The sequence below is a fragment of the Eleutherodactylus coqui genome, chromosome 8, assembly GCF_035609145.1.
Source record: "Eleutherodactylus coqui strain aEleCoq1 chromosome 8, aEleCoq1.hap1, whole genome shotgun sequence".
Taxonomy (NCBI): Eukaryota; Metazoa; Chordata; class Amphibia; order Anura; family Eleutherodactylidae; genus Eleutherodactylus; species Eleutherodactylus coqui.
In genome coordinates this window covers 56,570,071-56,592,382 of record NC_089844.1, presented here as the reverse complement: position 1 = coordinate 56,592,382, position 22,312 = coordinate 56,570,071, and the positions used below count along the sequence as shown (strand labels likewise).

Sequence of the window (22,312 nt, the reverse complement as noted above, 5' to 3'; positions counted from 1 at the left end):
GGCCCCGGAGCCCAGCGCTGGGCTCCGGGGCCTTCACCTGGGCTGAGGGTCTAGCGCTGGGGAGCTGGGAGCGTAGCGCTGGGGAGCCGGGGGCTAGCGCCGGTTACCTGCTGCCTGGCGGTGGGTGACTGGTCGGCGGCTGCGGGGCGTCTGGTCGGCGGCTGCGGGGCGTCTGGTTGGCGGCTGCGGGGCGTCCGGTTGCCATGGAGACACAGCTGGCAGCGTCTCGGGAGCGCGCACGTCGGGCTGCAGCGAGCGACGGGGAAAGAGCCGGCGGCCATCTTGGGGAAACTTTTATAAGTTGCTGAAACGCTGGAACGGTAAGTACGAACCAGCTAGGAAAGTCATTTACAGGGGTAATTAGTAATGTATGTTTAATTAGGGGGACTGGGCAAAAAAAAATAAAAAATCACTGCTTCCTCGAGACATCTCCTTTAAGGAGCATGAATGCATAATACTTTAGAACAGGCAAGTGTTATTTTATTTTATTTTTTTTGTTGCAAACGCCTCATTCTTCATTTTTAGTATTACAAGTGGCTTTCGTAGAGGTACAAACAATGTAGGAATCATGACCAAAAGGTGATCGTGTGGGGGAGAAACACTACCCCCTTACTCTTGTGGTTTTGGAATGACCGCAATTACCCTGAAACACCCATCTGTGCACGGGTACCATTACCTTCTAGAGAAGATTCTGACTATCTCACAATTCCCAGTCATTGTTACAACGCTTGTTTAAAACTCTGACATTGACTTGCAGGAATACTGCCTTCCAATAGGTGGCGTGTGGAGGTATCTACAATGAACCCATTCAAATAAATGGGTTCTTTACCCGTGTGAGCTCTGCCCATCTCAGACACGAACGGACTCCAAGACAGGCACATAAGGAGCAGTAGCAGCACAATACACGACATCACATACAGCAAGTAGTTTTGTTCTTTATTAGATTTTAAAAAAAATACATGAATAATGTATCTTTAAAAGTAATCAAAAAATTGTTACTCAAAAAAAAAAATGTATATGTAAGTGTTGCATTAACATATAGCAGCCCTTTGAGGCACTTTGATCAAGCTTATTTATGGCACAAATAATAAATCTTTGTTACAAGTCACTTTCAGTAAATATATAAACTAACGGAACCTTTTGGGTACAACAAACATTAATCTTATGTTATAGTGTGGAAAAAGTGGCAAAGGCGAAAGCTCACAGTGTAGATCTGTTCATAAATACAACTACATGTGGCACTTCTATAAGGCACTAGAGGGCCATGTATAACTGCTGGGATGTGTGTACCTATCTAGGAAGTTAGAAAGGGCGGAAGAGGTATTTAGTCAACTATAAAAACTTTGGCCATGTTTACCTTTCCCTGAATATAGTTTACCTGAAGGCTAGCATTCTTCTCGCAGTTTTAATGGATGCCCTAATTTCCAGCCTAAGGGCATATATCTACACAAGGCTGTAGCTGTGGTCTTGAATTACCCACATTTTAAGGGATTCTATCACCAGCTTCATTAAGTCAGACTGGCTGCAGAGCCGAGTCACAGAGGCGGGCCATGCTTGCCTCTCTCCGCCCCCATCATGAGGAGTGACAGCTCTCTCCCTCTACACAGAAGGGGATTCAGCTGTCACTCTGCAGGCGGGAAGAAGCCAACATGGCCCGCATCTGTGATTCAGAGCTCTGCTGCCGGTCAGACTTCATGAAGCTGGTAACAGAATCTCTTTCAAAAAGAGGAAAAAGCATTAAGGCACTGTCCAGATAGTTATGTGGCATTTTACTTCCATTACAGAATAGTGCAGCTGCATGTTAAAAAAAAGTGAGCAAGTGTAAATATATTAACTCCCAGACTATAGAAACCGACGGAGTTAGGAGCTTAAAGTGACCATCTGTTACTGCACAAAGATGGCAGCACGGCTTCTGCCTACCTGATGCATTGTGCATTAATATGCATTAGTAGTCTAAGACACTACATGCTGCTCTGACTGGCTAGTGCTGCTCACATGGGCAGCACTGGCCAATGAAGCAGGTGTAGTGCCTTAGACTAATGATGAGAAGCTGTGTGGCCATCTTTGTTCGTCCAGGACTGGAAGGTCAAGTTAAGATTAGTAATGTCCATAGAACCAAGGCATTTTTGGTGCAACAGTTTAGACTCCACCATGCCACCCCTGCGTCACAGCTCAGTGCAACTGGCACAAGCCCACACCACTTATGACTTGCCTTATGCTAGCTGTATATTAGGGATTTTAGATCATCATTTTCGGAACTTGTTGGATCTTCAAAAGGTCGTTATCTTGGACTACAATGCCATTAAATTAAAACAAAATGACGACCCTTCCCATAATCCATGGCCTAATCTGTCTTTCCAATGATTGGATGCAGATCCATTCAGCATAAAATGCGCTTTTCTACACAATTTAAATACATCACCTGATAATGACCAGAAACGTCATACACAGCAGAACCTTGACAGATCTCTGCATCAGTAAAGCTCATTAGTGTTACAGAAAAGTAACAATCTGATAATTGGCAGAGAATGGTCTAAGTCTGTATATTCAGCTGTCCAAAATCTTTGGAGTATGGCTACTAGCATGTCTACTTGCAGACATTAAAGGGTCTTCTACAACTATACCATCAATGACCTATCCTCAGAATAGGTCATCAACTGTTGATCAGCAAGGTCCGCCACTAGGGGGTCCCTGCAGATCCGCTAATTGAATAGGCCAAGGCACTCAGGTGAGAGCAGCATCCTTTTCTAAGGCATACATTACGTTCATTGGTCACAAGGCCTGAGAGCAGCTGAGTCCTATTCAAGTGAGTGGGACTAAGCTGCAATACCAGGAACAGTCACTATACAGCACTGTGCCAGGCCGCAAGCACCACAGCCACTAGGCTGATTAATGGGGATCCCAAGTGGTAGACCCCTGCAGATCAACTATTGATGACCTATCCTGAGGTTAGGTCATCAATAGTGTAGTCACTTAAAACAGTTTTAAGTGGTTATCCACTTCGGGCGATCTATGTGAGAAAGGTTACTCAATAAGCTCATCACAAGACTTCCCACATCTAGAACCCCCCTATCAAAGCAGTCAGCTGTAGTCGGTGGTGGGACTCCACATCAACAATTCAATTCCTCTACAGGGATATAAAAAAGTTCCCATTGACATCAAAAACAGACATGTTGGTGCTCCAGTGCAAGAGATACCATTACAGCAGGGATTCACACACCGGCTAATGTATAGCTGAGGGCTTTGAACATTAAACCCCCTATATTAACGTAGAACTGCCATTGAAAAAAAGTGTTTGTAAAAGCAGGGAACAGCTTTCAAAGACCAACTTGAATCTGGATAATGGTAAGGCGTAGCTGAGCTTTAGCAGTGTGGTTTTAACCCTTTCCAATCCACTGTGACATCTTCCTACATTCTGATTGAAGCTCGTACAGCTCCAATGTCAGAAGATGTCCAACAGGGTATTCTTACCGTCTGTTGCCAGCCACTCTGCTGTCGGAGCCTCTCTGGTGCACACACACTGGCTTTAGCCAGCAGATGGCACTGTTGTATAACAGCAAAAAGAGAAGGCCTTTTAGGAAACCCTGAATCCAAAATTGGATTGGAAAGGGTTAAAGATAGAGGACATGAAGCTGGAAAGTTGATATATACTGTACACTGCAATGCAAGTTTCTTGGATCAAAAATAGATAAGATAAGAGGATGTGCACGGTGGTTAAATATAAAATAAACCCTCAGTGAATGGAGTGTCATGGATATAAAAAGGTAACAAAAAACAAACAAACAAAAAAAACCACACAACTTTAACCAACTCTTATCTATATGGGTCTGTACATATGTATAGGAATATATAAAGTGCTTCTGCTGCAGTCAACCTAAAAATTCAAGATGACAGCCGAATACACTTCCTAATGATCTAGCTCGTTTTCATTATTGGATGACTGATCTGACATTAGGGATGAAGGTTCTTTCACAGTTGGTCCTACAGTTATGGTCACAGGATAGAATGGTCAGTGCTGGAGAAGGAGAAACTGCTGCTTTCACAAGGTGGAGAAGTGACATTTTTACAAGAGACGTCCCAGCATGTCGTGACAGATGAGAAACCCATGACCGTTTCCTGACCAACTCGCCAAGCATGAAGGAGACGTCCGAGGCGGCAGCCATACCCCGTTCCTGTAACTCCCATTAAAGTGAACGGGCGTTACAGAAATAGTGTGAGGCTGCCGCCTCGGACGTTACCTGAACACTTGGCGAGTTGGTCAGGAGACGGTCATGGGTTTCTCATCCCAGCAATGAAATGCTGAGATGGGACAACTCTTTAGTTCTGGATTTTCTCAGCCTTTAGTTCTCAAACTTTGAATAGGGATTATCTTCTTTAAACAAACCTGCAAGTTAAAAACAGGGAGAGGTTAAATACTGGTTCCTCTCTAACAGACACATGCAAAGACAGAATGTTCGTATTAATCAGAAAACAACCGTCTCCTCAACTTTACACCTATTTAATCTTAAGAAAACGGTTCTGAAACTTTATATCATCTGTTTGAAGATAGTAGATTTTGCTCTATGCACTGCAGAAATATCTATAAAAGTATCTTAATGCTTCCTGTCCACGGGCGATATATCATTGTGTTATCCGCGGCGATAATCTGCATGCGGGTAACGCAATGAACGCTTTCCATAGGATCTGTTTAGACAGGTAGGTCATTGAGAACCGTTCAGTGCTTCACATTCTACGTGGCACGGAGTGTGTAAACGTAACGAGAAGTGAACAAGTCACCGATCACCTTTATGCCGGTGGAACTGAAGGACACATTAAACTTAGATGTAATGATTAGTGCGCACTTTTAGTCGTTATGAGGATTTTTCAACAATAATCTGTACATCTAAATGGGCCTTAACTCTTCTCCCAGGCACTATAACAAGCCATGATATACTTACCTCTCTCCGTTCCCAGTTTGCGTTGCTCCAAGGCTCCCCAGTGACGATACGTTTACAGGCCGGCTCGGTTAATGAGACATTACAGGCGCAGCAGCCAGTAGCAGAGCTCAGCGATCGATCACAGAGCTTTGTTATTGGCTACAGTGCCTGCGATTTCCCATAAACCGGGCTGGCCTGCAGCCTGTAAACAAGTACGGAGGTCCGAGCACCGCCGTTAAGACACAGTGGGCGCGGGGAGAGGCTAGTACATCCCGGTTGGTATTTTAGCGCCTGGGAAAGGAGTTTTACAGATAAGCTGTAACTCAGAAACCCTTTAAGGATGTATCTCCTGCATTCATGAAGACAACCCTTTAACCCCTTCCTGATGTGTATCATACATGTACGGGGGCTTGGGAGCCAAACCTGCTACATACACACGGCAGCCGTTTTTGACAGCCGACATCCTCGATCTGTTCCATGCTGATCACGGCTATTTACCCTTTGGATGCCCTGATAGGCGGTCAAGGCGTTCCCACCTCACCCCCACCACAATCAGGGTTTGCATTCAGCTGTCATGACAGCCTGGGACCTTCTGAAGGGCTGCCATAAGTGATTGCCAAAATACATCTTGATCTTTGGCGGCCAGGACGGTTTGCAGCTGACCACTCCCGGCATTATTGAGGTTTCTAATTAGTTGGCAATATCTGGATGAAGTAAGAGTCTCCAGTTTGTAATTTTGCCAATGGAAACTTTGGTTTGATGCGATCTAGGACTGTATTGTTCATGTTTTCGGCGTTCCAAGGAATTTGTAAGTTTCTTCTAGTACCAAAGTTCAAAGGCATCAAACTTCTTCCAGACCATTTTCTTCAGTGTCCAACTTCTGCAGCCATAAGTTGTGATTGGGAAGATGATTGCGTTTACCATTAGGCATTTTGTTGCAATGCTTAGGTCTTCGTTTTTCCAGAACGTATCCATACTTAACATTGTGCAATTTGTTTTATTTTGGTTCCCGATTCTCCATTGTAGATTTTCATCTGAGGTAGTTGAAGGCTTCTATTTCTTAACCCCTCAGTGACCAAGCCTGTTTGCGCCTTAATGATCAGGCCTAATTTTGGAAATCTGACATGTGTTGCTTTAACATAGAATAACTCCGTAAAGGTTTTGCATATCCAAGCGATTCTGACATTGTTTTTTCGCCACATGTTGTACTTCATTTAGGTGGAAAAAAAAAGACCGATAGCATTTGTGTTTATTAAAAGCGTCAAAAATTGGGAAAGTTTGGAAAGAAAATTATCGTTTTTTCACATTTTCAACTGCACTCTCTCAAATATGTGCAAACATAATATAGAAATTTTTGATAAGATATATATTTCCATCTGTTTACTTTATTCAGGACACACATTGGTAAAACTTTCGTTTTTTTAACCATTTAGGAGACGATAAGTAATGTTTACATTTATACAACACTGAACATTTTGTTTTCCTGCACCAAGCCAAGATTGCAAAGGCTCACAGGTGTTAGAATGATAGATACCCCCACAAATGACCCCATTTTAAAAACTACACCCCCTTCATATATTCACTGAGGGGTGTCAGGAGTATTTTGACCCCACAGTTTCTTTTTTAGGAATTAATGCAATTTAGAGGAGAAAAAAATAATTTCATATTTTTGCAAAATATGTAATTTTAAAGACAGGATTTTTTTTTCTATAATTCACATGAAAATGAGGATTTTTACCCCCAAATGGATCCCCCTGCATGTCCCGTGTTCAGAAACATACCCATTGTGGCCCTAATCTTATGTCCGTATGCACAACAGGGCCCAAACCGAAAGGAGCTGCCCGTGGCTTTCAGAACAGTCATTTTCCTTGAAGGTGTTTTTAGGCCCCATTGCCCACGTGTAGAGCCCTTGAGCAACCAAAATTATGGAGCACCCCCACAAATGACCCCATTTTGAAAACTAGACAATAACACATTCATCTAGGGACCTACTGCACATTTTGACCCCACAGTTTTTGGAGTAAATCTAAGCAAAGCAGCCCAGGATGACAGCTCTAGGATGTCCACCAATCTGGACTCCAATGTTGGATTCATCTAAATTGCATTACCTCAGCATACAGGTTAAACAATGCAGCATTGGTGGATGCTTTTCCCAATTTTGAACCATTCTGTTACCATTCAAATGTGTTCGGCATGGCCACAGCTCGTTGTGTTCAATGCAATCAAAGGCTTTGCTGTAAATCAAAGCATATCGTTGTGGTAACTGCAATAGGTCATATGTTGGGGGAAAAAAAAATAAAAATGTTGGTTTCTTGCACCCTGGTGGCCAATCTAGTGAACTACACCGGTGTCTTATGTCAACAAACCAATGAGAAACAGTCAAATTCCCTCTCTTTCTATAGATCCAATCAAGATGATGGGGGCAATATGGGAATGTTTTTGGTCTTTCCTGTAAAGTTTGATAGATTTGAGATACAATCCGCTGCAGTTACCACGAAGATATGTACACTTCCTTCCGGCATTCCCAGGCCTTTTCCATGATCCAGCGGAGAATTTAAATTTGGTCTCTTGTTTCGCCAAAACCAGCTTGTGCGTCAGTGAGATCCCGTTCCACTATCAGTCATGGGTTTATGTATAATCTTCAGTAGGATTTTGCCTGCATGTTATATTAGGGCCATCATGTAATAGTTTCAGCATTCTCTCAGGTCGCCCATTTTTGGGGAAGCAGCACGAAAAGCAGACCATGCATAATCTTTTGGCCACGTTTTGGTTTCCCAAATCTTACGACAGAGTGCTGTTAGGGTCTGGACTGGCAGGGGGTTAAACAGATCAGCAGGTATGCAATGGATTCCAGAAGCTTTCAGATTTGGTAGCCTTCACGATATCAGGTTCTAATTCTGTTAGTTCTATTGTAAGTGGCTGATTGGGGTTTTCACAATAGTTTGTGTACAGTTTTTCTGCATTTTCCGACCATTAATAGTTTAAAAATCCCCTTTACCCAATAGTCTCATCAAAAAAAAATAGCAATGACGTAAAAAAAAAAAAAAAAAAAAACACGTCCCCATGCGCAAAAAACACACACAAGAGAGGGCTGCAGTGGAAAGAGGTTAAAACAGGAGGTTGGCCCAGTGATCGACTTTTTACATCCAGTGATCCATGCCTGTTGCTGGGGGAGAAAAAAAAAGTCACAATGTAGCACTAAAAGGTGGCAATTCAAAAGAATAACCACCATGTAAATGCATGGACAGGATGGATTTAGCAGGACTGCTTACTGTTCTAGCACATGGAGAGACATCCCAAGCAGATCATCCTGGGACAATCGTGATATCAGACTAGTATGGATAACACTGTACTGAAAGTTTTTAGCAATCAGTACTTGAAAATGTTGCAGGCAGCCATGGAAATGCATATAAAAACCTTAAACCACAAGCAGTACACAACAGTCACCACTGGGTGGCATACTGTACATTGTATAAATACTTTAAACCAGTCACTTCTGGGCCATTTGTTATAGCTCTTGGAATGGAGGGGGTTGAAAAAAATAAAAGATAACTCCCCCAGTCGAAAAAAAGCTGTATGAGGGCTAGTTTGACAGACAAGTTATTTTGTAATGGTGTCACTTAAGGAATCATATAAAAGTACTTAAAAATATACTGCAATACTTCTGTACTGTAGTACACTTCATTTTAAACATTAGCATATTAAGCCTGAATTGTGGCATCTGAGGGCTTATAGGGCCACAATCAACACTAGTGTCGATTGCAGCTGTTGTAAGTGGGTGTCAGCTGGGTGCAGAATGGGCTCAACTCCCAAGCCTGCCCCATACACCTCCCAACATACATGTACATCCTCCTGTGCAAAGGGGTTAGAATGTCAGCCCTATAACTATATGAGAACTGCTGCTCCGTCTATTACACATGAACACAGGTTGGTTATAAACGGCATTTTGCCAAAATTTCTCACTTTTTTGCACCATGTGAAAATTCAAAGGTTACATACCAGAAAGTTTTTTTTTTGTTTTTTTTTAATAAACCTCACCCTGCCGCTTTCACACACAGTTCCCTTAATTATTGGGAAAGTAAAAAGGAAATGAAAGGAGCTTTACCATATTTCTTCCTTATTTCATCATGTCGAGATTTCATCTGAACCCTCCTGAAAAACACACAAAGAATTTTTTTTTTAAAGTTACGTAATCCAGTATGAAACTACAAACTGAGTGACCCTGCGTTATTGGCAGAGGGCGCCACATCCAATTCAAGTCCATGGCTGGGCTCCTTGCTGAAATTCTTTTCCCATGTGATCCCTGTCGTATCACATCTTGCCATCACAAGTATGCTCACAATACTGGATAGACCACCATCTCTAAAGAACAGTGACCTCAACTGATGGGATCACTCAAAAGCTTCAATTAGTTTCAATTAAATGCCCATTCCGGATAATCCTGTTTTGTTGGAAGGACCAGCAACACCACAGGAGAACCCATCTCAGAAGCCCCATTAATGAGCTGTTAGACACAAAAAGACACTGATGGGGGGGGGGCTTATCTTATACCGGCGGTTGTGGCCAGGATCGGAGGGGGGAGTGGTTATTAAATCGCAGAAAGCGCAAAAAAAAAAAATGCGAGAGTGGGTTCTCCATTTTCTACCTATGTTTTGACATTACAGGACAGATATAGTGATTGTTTAAGTTGAGCATGAGCCCCAGTTAAAGGGAAAAATATCCCACTAAAGTTAAAGCAATCCCTAGTAGAGCTGAGCTAGGGTCTAAGACCCTGCAGATTAGCCGTGGCCACCAGTGATCACATGATCAACGGGTAACTGTACTGTTACTTCTCCTATTCACTATATAGCACTCACTGAGCTGTGCTGTCCAGCCTGCAAAGGAGAAGGTGGGGCTGTTATAAACGGCTTCTGTCTTCTCCTCTGGGTCTTTGGCTATCCAACGGCTAAGCACCTGACCTGCTCCTTCTGTACTGCAGGAGCTTTACACCAATACCGCTTCTTTACTTTTGGCTGGAATTAAAGCCCAAGGCCAAGCACCGTTTACAGCACTTTGTCTTTAACGGGATAAATGCAGCAGTAATTGTTGTCTTTGTCTCTCCTTACACAAAGTAGCCATTGAGATAGTGAGAACAAGTGGGGTGAAAAAGTTAAGTTCAAATTAACACTTAAATTTTCTGCAGTGGCCGATACTGGTCATCACATGATCAGAGACCCATTATATTGGCCCCTGATCACAGCCGTTAAGCCCAAGGCCGTTAGCTGAAAGTTACGCCATGTGTGGCTCTCGACCACAGCTGTCCATTGAAAAGAAGATCTCTTGCACAATATTTTGCTTTTCTCTACAAGAGTGATTGTATTGGTGGTTCCTGAATATACAAAACCCGACTGCGGGAAAAACCCAGCAGGGACCCGATTGTCCTAGATAAGACCCATAATCAAAAAAAGACTTCCAAAAAGCATGTCAGTTTTTTGTTGTTTTTTTTTCACATCCAGTTTACTTTTCTTACCTCTCTTCCTGACGAACTCGTCTCTCTTCATTCTCCCTCATGGATTTTTCAGTCTCCAGACTTGAGCTGAATTGTTGTTTTTTTTTGGAGGGTGGGGGTGGAAATAAAAAGGAAAAGAAAAAGAAAGAAAAGTATGGCGATCAGATCGATGCACCATAGCCCTATGGTTCGTGGATGCTGTTAAGCAACCTCAGCAGACACAGCCAGGGTATACATCATCTCCAGACAGAGTTAAATATAACACTTATTATATAAGCTACTGCATATAGGGCGCCCCCCCCCCCCTTCCTTTCTCCAAAAACATAAAAGCCAATTCCACCCATCAGTGCAACATACTGTGTTTAAAAGCACTTATGAAAAGTGGGATCCAGCTACTTCACAAGCCAATCAGATAATATATGTAGGGGTGCTTATCTGTCAAGATCAGTTTAAAAGAATGCAAATAAAGGCCCTTGCATAGGGTTAGATACATTGTAATGAGCATGCACCCAGCAGAGAGGTAGCGATTATATATAATTCGCTAAGCATGCATTAACACTGAACAGTAATTAGGTAGTTTTGATAACCCCTACTTAGGGCCATTTACACGCACTAGCGATGACTGTTCTGTGCTTTGACATAGAAACGATCCTCACTCAGTGAATGGAGGAGGAGCGGGCCAGAGATCGTGCCGTCCAACCCGCCTCCATTCACAGTAAACAGGCCGTTGTTTATGGTTGAACAACTGCCTGTTTATATGGGCCGATTGGCATTCAGTTTTTATGCCTGCAGAAGCTCAAAAGGATAATTCATTCTCTTAGGCCGGCTGCACACGGCCGTGACTGGCTCTGCCGCGAAATATTTTGCGGCGAAGCCCGTCACGGCGCCCCCCAGAGACCCCATACTTACCAGCGGATCCGGCGTCCTGGGTCCCGCATGACGTTTCGGCGTGACGCGCCGCAGCGTCATGCAAGACGCTGGCCACGTCACAAGACACGCTCACAGCGTCACATGACGCGCCGGCGGTAGGCAGAGAGGCGATTTCACGCTATCTTCCGCTGTGCTACAGCAGAAGATAGAGTTAATGGACGGCTTCCATTGACTGCAATGGAAGCCGGCCGCGCGTACACCCGCGGCAAATAGAGCATGCCGCGGGTGAGAACGGAAGATTTCACGGTGCGGAAATCCGCGATGGAATTCCGCACCGTGAGCATTGTGCTATTAGGTTTAATAGAGCCTAATAGCTGCGGGCAACGCGGCAGATTTTCGCCACGTATTACGCGGCGGAAATCAGTCAGTTGGAAGGAGGACTTATGTTTTGCCATTCAGTCGGCGTGTATTTACACTGGATGCTAATCATTAAGATTCTCACTGAACCCGGGAATCTGAACAATTTATTTATACCAGAACTTCATTCACATTCAAATGGGACTGCTGAGATACCCGAGTGGCACCCACGTTGGTATTTCCGTCACTCACACTGAAGTGAGCAGAGCGCTGACCACTCAAGCTTAGCCAACGCTTCATTCCGGGTGAAGTCACTGTGGAGGATAAAGCATCCCTCACAAGGATAGGAGAGTGGGACACGCCAGTCTTTTTCCAGATCGGCAGGGGTTTCCGTGGAAAGACCCCCATCGATCAGCAAGTTATGCCCTACCCTGTGGGTAAGTGTGCTATTCAGGTACAACCCCTTTACGTAAGATGTAGTCCCTTTTCCATAGTTGCATACTATGGGACTAAGAAGGACCCCAATAAGACGTGGAAACCAATGAGATAAAGGTAAAGTGTGAAGAGGACCCCAGCATATCCGCTCTGATACTTACTTCCTATTCTTCTTTCTCCTGCAACAGCAGCAGTAGCAGCAGATGACCAGGGACAAAATGAGGACTCCTCCGATCACAGAGACCGTGATGATCACCGCTTCAAAATTAACTAAAAACAGAAAAAAAGATTAGGTTTGGTTGCTGGTAACGCCTAAATAAATTATGCATTATTAGATAAGGAAATACGGAAATTAGGAGCAATCAAATCATGTACCAATGTCCATCCAGATCAATCAATCACGTACCTGTAAGGCTTTTTCATCAGTCTTACTAACTTCAGAACACCCCCCAAACTTCAGGTTTATAACTTTTTTTTTTTTTTTAACCAGATACACATGCACTTTTTCCAGGCTTCTTTTTCCCCTAGAGAGAAGCCTGTGTGAAGCATGCTGGGAGAAGCAAGGCGTTTTTCCTACAAACAAGGAAACACCCTTAAAGGGCAGAGCATCTATACTTGGCAGAATAATGTTTGTTCGAGATGACGAGATACGGTGCGAACTATATTGTACATGGGGAAAAAGTACCAAAAAAAAAAACCACCAAACCTCCATAACCTCGTGTACAGGCTCAGGGAGATAAAACGTAAAATGAGACCATGATTGCAAATCCGTGCCCCGTGCTTCTTATAAGAAGTCACATGAGAGCACATGAACATTCCTGAGCGATCCATATTAGATTTGTGTAGCCGGCGGCTTCCAGATACCAACAGAAGACCTTGAGATTACAGACACTGAAACATTATGTTAACCGGAAGCATAGATACAGCAGTAAACACAAGAGGTTCGATCACCCACCGTCTTTATACGGAGCCGGGAGGTGAAGACGTCTGCAGATCGACAGCAGCTTAAATGTCTATTCCTCGGACGGCGGGAGAACATGGAGTGTCTCTGGATAACGAGGAGTGCGTGAAAGGAAAGACTGCAAAGTACTTCCACAAAAGAGTGAGAAGAACCTTCTGGGAAAAGCCTGTGCTGCTCTTCCTTGTATCCAAGGACCGTATCATGGACCACACTGTGTGAACAGGACCTCAGAGATCCGACACAGCGCCGGTCACTACCTTCCAGTTCACCGAAATGAAGCAACTAGCGAGCAACTTCTCGTTCCAGGAGGCTTCAATCTTTGAACTACTACTTGTATGCAGTGAATGGAGGCGGCCGACTGGAAGAGATCTCCGACACATTCTGCCTCCATTCACTGAACAGCTCTCGGCCCAGGCGACATACTCTTGTGTCGTCGTGGGCAGATCTTGTATGCAGTGCGGATCAGACATATCCATAGGTATCAATAGAGGCCATACGTAGAATAGAGCATGCTGCAATTCCTACCTGCCAGTGTGAACAAAACTGAGGCTGGGTTCACACAGGGCGGATTTGCCGCGTGGAATTTCGCCGCGGCAAATCCGCCCGCAGCCGCTAATCTCGGGATTAGCCAGCCATGTGGACGACATTTCTCAGAAATCTCGTCCACACGGGACGGCCAATCTGCTGCGGTAAGTCCGGCTGGAACCGCGGCTGCGGCGGCCGCGGTTCCAGAATATGCAGCATGTCCATTCTTTTTTTCATTCCGCTGCGGCCGCGCTCTCCTCTATGGGAGCGCCGGCCGCAGCGAAAGAGTGAGCGGCCGGGCCGCTTCAAAGCCGCCGCGGCGGTTCTCCCGGTGGAAATCTTGCGGTTTCTGCTGCGGCCAAACCGCGAGATTTCCGACGGGAATACGCCTAGCGTGAACCCAGGCTGAAAGTTCTGCCCATTACCGCACATCGTCCGCGCAAACAGCGATGGTGGACTCCACAATGCAAATCTGCTTGTATGAGACCTTCATTAGAAATAAACGCTGCAGAACTGTCTGCACAAGTACTTGGTCCACAGAGATAAGTGGCCGAAGCAGTCTATACAGGAGGTTAGTCAACTCCAGTTGAAGCAACATACATATATCCAAGTTTTTAGCAGAGCACCTACTACTTCTGAAAGTATCTCCAGAACACGGACAAAACCCAACAAGTTCCTAACTCAGACACTGCCCAATTTAGGATAAGCATTCGGGCAGGCTCATGCGGGCGTGTGGTAGGCTCATGCTGCAGGCTTACTGGTTTTATTTCGTTAATTTCTCACTGTGTCACTTAGTGACATTGCATACAAAAGCACCCATAGAGAACAGCAGAGCTCTATAGCAAGCAGCATGTAGTAATTTAGAACATGCTGCAGTTTTTACTTGCGCATTATAGTATCACATCGTAAGGAGAGCACCTAGAAGGTGAGTGAGGAGACTTACAAGGCCATACACGCTCCTCTGGGTAATATGCTAAAAGGGAAGATGGAACAATACCTCTGCAGCGCCACCTATGGGATTGCAGCATATCTTTTCCAGAGTAGCATAAAATAGCCTTATAAGTCGCCTCACTCACCTTATAGGTGCTCTCCTTTAGGAGTGATGTTACACCTCCTGGCCCACATGGCTCACTAGCCAAACCAGATTCCTATTGCACACTGATGAGGGGTAAACACCCCGAAACAGCAGTCTGTGTATGGATTCTGGCTTTCAATTCCCAATCATTGTTGTAAAGATCTGTATGAAGGGTCGGACATTAATTTGCAGGAATGCTGCTATCCAATAGGTGGCGCTGCAGAGGTGTTGGTCCATCTTACTTATTTTTAAACTTTTTATGAAGAACATCCCTTTTGCATGAAACTGCAGCCATGAAAATGGCAACTTTTTTTTTTTAAAGAAACCTGTATGAAGCCTCACTTTTCTTCCGATACTTTTCTATTCTTTGGCTCACCCTGGAAACGCAGCGTGCTCTGAGTGTGTGGGAGGAAGGGATAGAGGAAACACCCAAAACTGCCCGTGTCAAAAATAAGAGAACAATAGCTTTGAAAAAGAGGAAGAAGTGTAAGTCACTTTTTTTTTTTTTTAAAGCCACAAAGTGTAAAAAAGGGAAGCCTAAAAGGAGTTTTACTATACTGTACAACGCTAAGTAACGTTTCAGTATGTACCCTAGAAAACGGCCATCAGCGTTTGTGTGGTAAGATGGGAAATGCCCATATTTCAAATATTTACTCACCCCAGCAGATCCCCCAGCGGGCATCCTTCAGTTTACAGAGCGATGAGGGCGGCAGGATGTTCCTGACAGGATAATCCAGACACCTTCTGTTCGTGTTGCACCATAAACACTGCGAGGAAAACACATTTTCATGTAGTCCAGGAAATAAGTCATGTTTGGAAAGCTTATTCCACGGGGCTAGATCATGTATGGAAATTCATTCTGCAGCTGTATGCAGCACAGGTACAGGTGGGCCGGAGGGATTGGGGAGGGGGTGAAAGGGGGGCTGAGCTGAACTTCTGCACCCAGGCCACTGAGCATTTAACTACGCCCCTGCCTATAACGGTCTCCTCCTATAGTCTACATCGGTGGTCTCCAACCTGCTGCACTGCTACAATTCCAAGCTGGAGACCACTCAGTCTGCAGACAAGGCCACTGCGCTCAGCAAGTCTGACTAGACTTTCCCCACTGATGAATTTTAATTGTTCCCATTGTGTCAGAGTTGTAAAGTATTCTGTGTTATATACAAGCAGGCCCAAAGCATATCTGCTTGGCCTCAGGGTTGTGAATAGGCTTCTGGTGTCTACTGGAGTCATCTTTGACTTGGAAAAGAAGCTCCAAGTCCCATAGGTGGTCCACACTGTCTTCTCCCCACCCACCGCCGGTAGACCGCCAGCGCTCTTCCCTTGTGTATAGGGAGCAAACTATCACTCTACACGATAGGGCCACGGCTCTACCCATGACAGAGCTCCGTTTCAAGTCAAACGCTTTAGATGGCAATAGTAGACAACCCAAAAAGTGACCCCCCAGGAGCACACCCCCAGTTCACAGGCTCCTGAGATTAGCTCAGCCGCACCCCAGTGCGCAGCAGCATTCCCTGCAAGATCAGAAGGAACACAAGGTATGTCGGCGTGTCGACTGCAGCACTTACCTTCACATTCTTCAAACAGGTCTCACAGGTTGTGTTTGTCATTTGGGAACACTCTGAAAAACACGTCAATAAATGCAAGACATTACTCCACGGTATACAACACCGCCATGTTATACATAGTTCCCACAGAGCAATAATGCACTCCATCCCAGGAAGCATGACAACTGAACATGCTGGGTCAAGATATTCCACCTGTCCTCCCTTAACCCTTTCCAATCCACTCTGACGTCTAAAGACATTCTGATTGAAGACTGTACGCCTCTGATGTCGGAAGACACCCGGCAGGGTATTCTTACTGTAGAATACTGGCCGCTCTGTTGTCGTGGGGCCTCTCTGACATGTCACATACTGCAGTACTGGCCCTAGCCAGCAGATGGTGCCATTGTATAATGGCAGAAAGAGAAAAGCCCCCTAGGAAATCCCGAATCCAAAATTGGATTGCAAAGGGTTAAAGGCATGTTCACATGTAGCAGACTTTACACAATGCAAATTCTGAGCCACAATTCTGCTCCACTGGAACGGATTTTTAAAGGGATCCACAGCAGGCTTCACCCTTTTAATTGAGAGGGTGAAATCAGCTGCGGATTAGCATCAAAATCTGCCATGTGGGAAAGTACCCTTAGGCCCAATGTCCAAAGGCGAATCGGATTCCGCATGCAGCAGCGGAATCTGACCCTGACCGAGGACACTGCTAAAAAGAAATCACCATAAGCCAAGACTATATCAATTGAGTAAGAACAAAACGGGATGGCACATTTATGGCTCAGTATTGGACTGGCAATAAAAAAAATAAATAAAAATCTAATTAATTTATCATCCAATAAAACCTTTTGCGCTCCGGATGTTTCGATGCATTATGCAATTTCATTCTGAAGCAATGACACGAACACAAGTATGCAGATGAGGCCATCTGTCATCTGCGGTGACTAGCACACTACTAACACCTTGACTTGATCAAATAGCAGGTTGACACATTTATTACGAGTGCAGCTGCTGCCAATAAACCTCAGAGGATTAAGTCCAACAATCACGTAGCTGGGACGTCCGGCCGGTTCCACACTTTGCACGGCAGTGATTTATCTCGCACAGCCAGCGGAGTTAATAAGATTAGTTATTCCACCGGCTGGTAGATCAGGACACAGAATAACAATCAGAACAAGGTTTGTTTTGCACCGACACCAATAGCAACTCTGAGAAATGTTATTCTAGCAGCGAGTCTAATTACAACCCGGGGGAGGGCAAAGGTATTGGGAGCAATTAGGTTCCACTGTAATAGTTAGACACAACCGCGGGAAAGTGCGTTTCTGCTCGTAATGTCAAACACTCCCAAAATATGCCTTACATGAAAACCTCCAGCAAGGGGCACTCACTGTTCATTAACGAAGAAAAGAAATTAAACAACCATTACGGACTTTTAGGCCATGTGCATATCTGTATCATGGCTTCAGCTATAAGATGCAAAGCACTGTATGGGCCGCTGTCTTATTGAGGTTAGCCAGGTGTCCGCCATAGTAAGTGGAAAGATAGCGCTGCAAAAAAAAAAAAAAAAGGCTGTAATGGAGCGTCCAACGCAGAAGTTAATATAGACCAAGTCTATGGATAGGTAGACTTTCTCAATACTATTGCATCATGGCCACCAACCAGGTAGGCAGAACGGAAAGTGCTGGAGAGCGGTATCAATATACGATCCCAACTCTTCATCTCGCTGCAGGTATAGCACAAAAAAAGCATATTGGGCTCACTTCTGAGCACCTATGTTATAGGGCTCAAAATTAGAGGGAACGTTGTGTCCGGGGAGGGGGCTGCGTTTCATACTCACCGGGCCCCCAAGAAATCAGCACGTGCCAGCAGGTTGACTCCTGTGCACACAGCTGCCATAGAGACCCTGACTTCGTAGGGACAGAGCGCTGGAACGGGACGCCTGGTGAATATGAAGCATATCTCTCCCGACTCCCGTTCTTTCACCTTTCAGCCCCCTATTGAAGTTTATAGGGCTCAGGAGGTGATGACAGTGTCCCTGTAAGGCCCACTACAAGACCACACTGATGAGGATTATCCGTTCAGTCGCATCCGACCTTCAGTCACTATGGATAAATGTTCTCCACGCGTTTCTGTCTTTCACGGCTGCGATTGATATGTTATGTTGGTGGTGGCCTTGATTGTATCTAGCCATCTTGTTCTTTGTGGTCCTGATCTTCTCTTTCCACTGACCTTGCCAAGCATCAGTACTGTTTCCAGTGAGTTAGCGTGCATCATATGGCCAGAAGAAAGCCGCTGTTTGATGATTTTGCCCTCTAGTGATATTTTCGGTCTGACGCGATCTAAGACTACCTTGTTCATTGTCATGGCGGTCCAAGGTATCCGTAGCATTCTCCTCCAGCACCAGAGTTCAAAACACATCAATTTCCCTTCTGTCTGTTTTCCTGAGCGTCCAACTTTCCAACCATACGTCGTTATGGGAAAGACGAATGCATTGGCCAGTGTGGTTTTTCTTGCAATGCTAATATCCTTGCTTTTCCAGGTCTTCTCAATTCCTTGCATTCCTACCAAGTGTAATCCGTCTCTTGATCTCAGGTCCAGATTGCCCATTGCAATCGATTCTGGATCCAAGGAAGATGAAATCTTAGACCGTCTCAACTTCTTTGTTGTTACTTTTTACGGTACCGTTGCCCATCGTGGTCATGACTTACATCTTCTTGCTATTGAGATACAGTCCTATGTGTTTGCTTGCCTTTTGCACTCATCGGATAAGGTATTCCAGGTCCCTCTCACTTTCTACAAGCAGGGTGGTGTCATCTACATATCGGAGGTTGTTGACATTTCTGCCATTGATTTTGACTCCGATTTCTGATTGGTCCAGATTGCATCGCCTCCTGATCATTTCTGCATACAGATTGAGAAGGTGATGGAATGCAGCCTTGCCGTACGCCTTTCTCAATTCCATACCAATCCAGGTTTCCATAAGCTGTCCTGACTGTTGCTTCTTGGTTGTTGTAAAGCGACCTTATAAGCTGTTCAGTATGTTCTGGGACGCCCATTTCCTTCAGACACTTCGACAGCTTGTCATGTTCGACCCAATCACGTGCCTTGCTGTAGTCGATGAAACACATGTACACGTCCTTTTGATACTCTAAACCAAGATCACACTAAATCACTATAATGCCATCTTCACAGGATCACTAGAAGCAATGCATGTCCGAGTTATCAAAAGTCATATTAACCCCTTAGCCCAATAAGCCTTTTGACGGAGGTCACTCATGGGCTTTAAACCTGCACATACATGTTTTTAAGGTGGTGACTTGACTGACTGCTGACAGCCAGGTTCCGGCTGAAACTGTTAGGAACTGAAACACCGTTCGGCGCGAGACAACCCCGATGCAGGGGTTAAAAAAACAAACCGCTCAGCGCTTACCTGAATCCCGGCGGTCCGGCGTCTTCATACTTACCTGCTGAAGATGGCCGCCGGGGTCTGCTCCCTCCGTGGACCGCAGCTCTTCTGTGCGGTCCATTGCCGATTCCAGCCTCCTGATTGGCTGGAATCGGCACGTGACGGGGCGGAGCTACACGGAGCCGGCATTCTGCACGAGCGGCTCCATTGAAGAGAGCAGAAGACCCGGACTGCGCAAGCGCGGCTAATTTGGCCATCGGAGGGCGAAAATTAGTCGGCTCCATGGGAACGAGGACGCTAGCAACGAAGCAGGTAAGTATAAAACTTTTTATAACTTCTGTATGGCTCATAATTAATGCACAATGTACATTACAAAGTGCATTAATATGGCCATACAGAAGTGTATAGACCCACTTGCTGCCGCGGGACAACCCCTTTAAGTCCTGACAGTTTAACCCCTTACATGCCACAATCGATAGCAACTGCAGTATGTAAGTAGATGACAAGGTGGGGCAACTGCTCCTTTCATCAATGGACTCCCATTACAGCCGGGGGCCTGAAAAAGGCCACCATGTAACTCGGCCTGTAAGACTCTGCCTCAGAGACAGCCTAATGGGTGGATGATATAGTTATTGTTAAAAGCACTACATAAGTAATCAAACAATCATATCTTCTAAGAAATACTATAATAATATAATAATCTTTATTTGTATAGCGCCAACTTATTCCGCAGCGCTTTAAAAAAGTTCAATAATGTCCCAGGACTTAGCTCCGCCCCTTTCATTGCAAATAGTGGCGAGGCGGGAGCTCAGTTCCTGCTCCCGTCTCTTCCAGCCTCCTCCCCCTGCAGACAAGGACACCGTATATCGGTCGGACGTGAAAACCCAACCGATATACGGTCGTGTAAATAAGCCCCAGAATGCAGTTTAAATTGTTTTTCTTAAAAACAAAAAAAAAAACAAAAAAAACCACCACTCTGAATCCAGATGAAAAATTGTTATTTTTATGAAATGGTGAATGTTGTGAAAACAAAGCCCAAAAAACAATGATGGAAATAAATAGTTATACAATACATTGTGTGTACGCCAGAGTGCCACCAAAAAATTTTTTTACACGCACACACAATAAACAATGCCTCATGTGGCCATGTCAACAACTTATGGCTCTTGCAATGCGACTCTGAAAACTGCTTGGCCCTAGGCCGGTCACTAAAGGGTTACAGTTACTGCACAAAGACGTATTCATCAAACAAGCCAACACCACAAACATTGTAATGGCAGCCTGTATAGAAGCTCCACTGCCATACAACAGCCCCGCTGCGGACCCTCGGACGTTGGGGCTCAGGAGGCGATGCCCGTTACCGTTTGGGATACGAACATGAAGTTTATATAAAGTCTGCAAAAACTGAACCTTCATGGGGGATTCTGGGACTTCCCTAATTTTTGCTATTGATGACCAACAGGTAATCAATAGATGATTAGCAGGGATCCAACGCTCCGATCCCGCTGTCACTGCGATCAGGGTGGGTACGACAGCTCAGCCCCCTTTAAATTCAATGGCAGCTACATCTGCAAGATCAACCCAGACGGCTGCCCTCCAGCCCTGACCACAGTGAGAACGGCCCCAGAAACCAGCTGTTGGGGGGATCTGAGCGGGGGTCCCCACCAGCCATCATCTACTAGTCTGTTGGTCAGCACTAACAAGACTCTACAAGAAGTAGAGGGATCCCCCTTTAGTCCAACCTCACTGATGAGAGCTCTGAAGCCCGGGCCTTACCAGCAGCCCACCTATCAGGTTATCTTATGGGGGCTCTAAACACTTAAAGGGATTGTCCCGCGGCAGCAAGTGGGTCTATACACTTCTGTATGGCCATATTAATGCACTTTGTAATGTACATTGTGCATTAATTATGAGCCATACAGAAGTTATCAAAAAAAAAAAAAACGTTTCGGCGCGGGACAACCCCTTTAAATACAATGTAAAAAAATAATAAAGTCTCCCCTCCCTACAACACAGCCGCCGCCACCACCCTATAGTGCGCCCCCTAGCGGCATTCACACTGCGCACACTTGGTAGTACTGGAGAGTTTCTATGCTCCTCCTGTGCAGTGCAGGCTGGGAGTTGTAGTTTCACAGTGAGGAACCCAAAAGTACTCCAGTCCTACCCACCGCATAGCGGGAGCTACCCTGTGCGGCCACTTCTATCTCCCACCTGTATCAGCGGCAGAGACGACCGCCAGCAGCCCAAAGACCGCGAGCACAACCCGGAGTAGCGCCATCCTCCGTCACCAGCTGCGTCCTTCTGCCACAACAATCCGTTTACAACACGTGACCCGCCGGAACCACGCCCACTGCCGACGTCAGAAATTCTTCGCACCCACCCACCAGACTGGAGACTTCTGCTTCCTCTACACCTCACTGTGGCTCATCACGTGACCGCTTAGTCCCGCCCTGACGAAACTGTAGTAGTGACGTCACCGGGCCTCTGTGCTGGGCGTGAGATGGTGACGCCATGATGAAGTCATGGAGTGCGAGCAGCCGGCTCAGTAGTTCCAGAGTTAGACCATGACCACATTGTATGGTCATATACTCGTATAAGCCGCCTGCACATTTGCGGATTTGCATTGCAGAACCCAGAGCGGGCATCCGCCTCCTGATACCGCGGCAAATGCCGCCCATAGTATGCCATGGCAAAACACGATTTTCTCTACACAGGCGGAAATCGATTGC

General features: G+C 45.4%; 1 protein-coding gene across 1 annotated transcript; it reads right to left on the bottom strand.

Moving 5' to 3' along the window:
- Positions 1–915: 915 nt before the first annotated feature.
- On the bottom strand, positions 916–21,933 carry PTTG1IP (PTTG1 interacting protein). Its single transcript, XM_066575657.1, has 7 exons — positions 21,795–21,933; positions 16,196–16,248; positions 15,286–15,394; positions 12,228–12,336; positions 10,426–10,491; positions 9,022–9,068; positions 916–4,384 (listed from the first exon to the last, which is right to left on the bottom strand). Exons 1-7 carry the CDS (start codon positions 21,859–21,861, stop codon positions 4,341–4,343), a joined length of 495 nt encoding a protein of 164 aa, XP_066431754.1. The 5' UTR covers positions 21,862–21,933; the 3' UTR covers positions 916–4,340.
- Between the last annotated feature and the right edge of the window lie 379 nt (positions 21,934–22,312).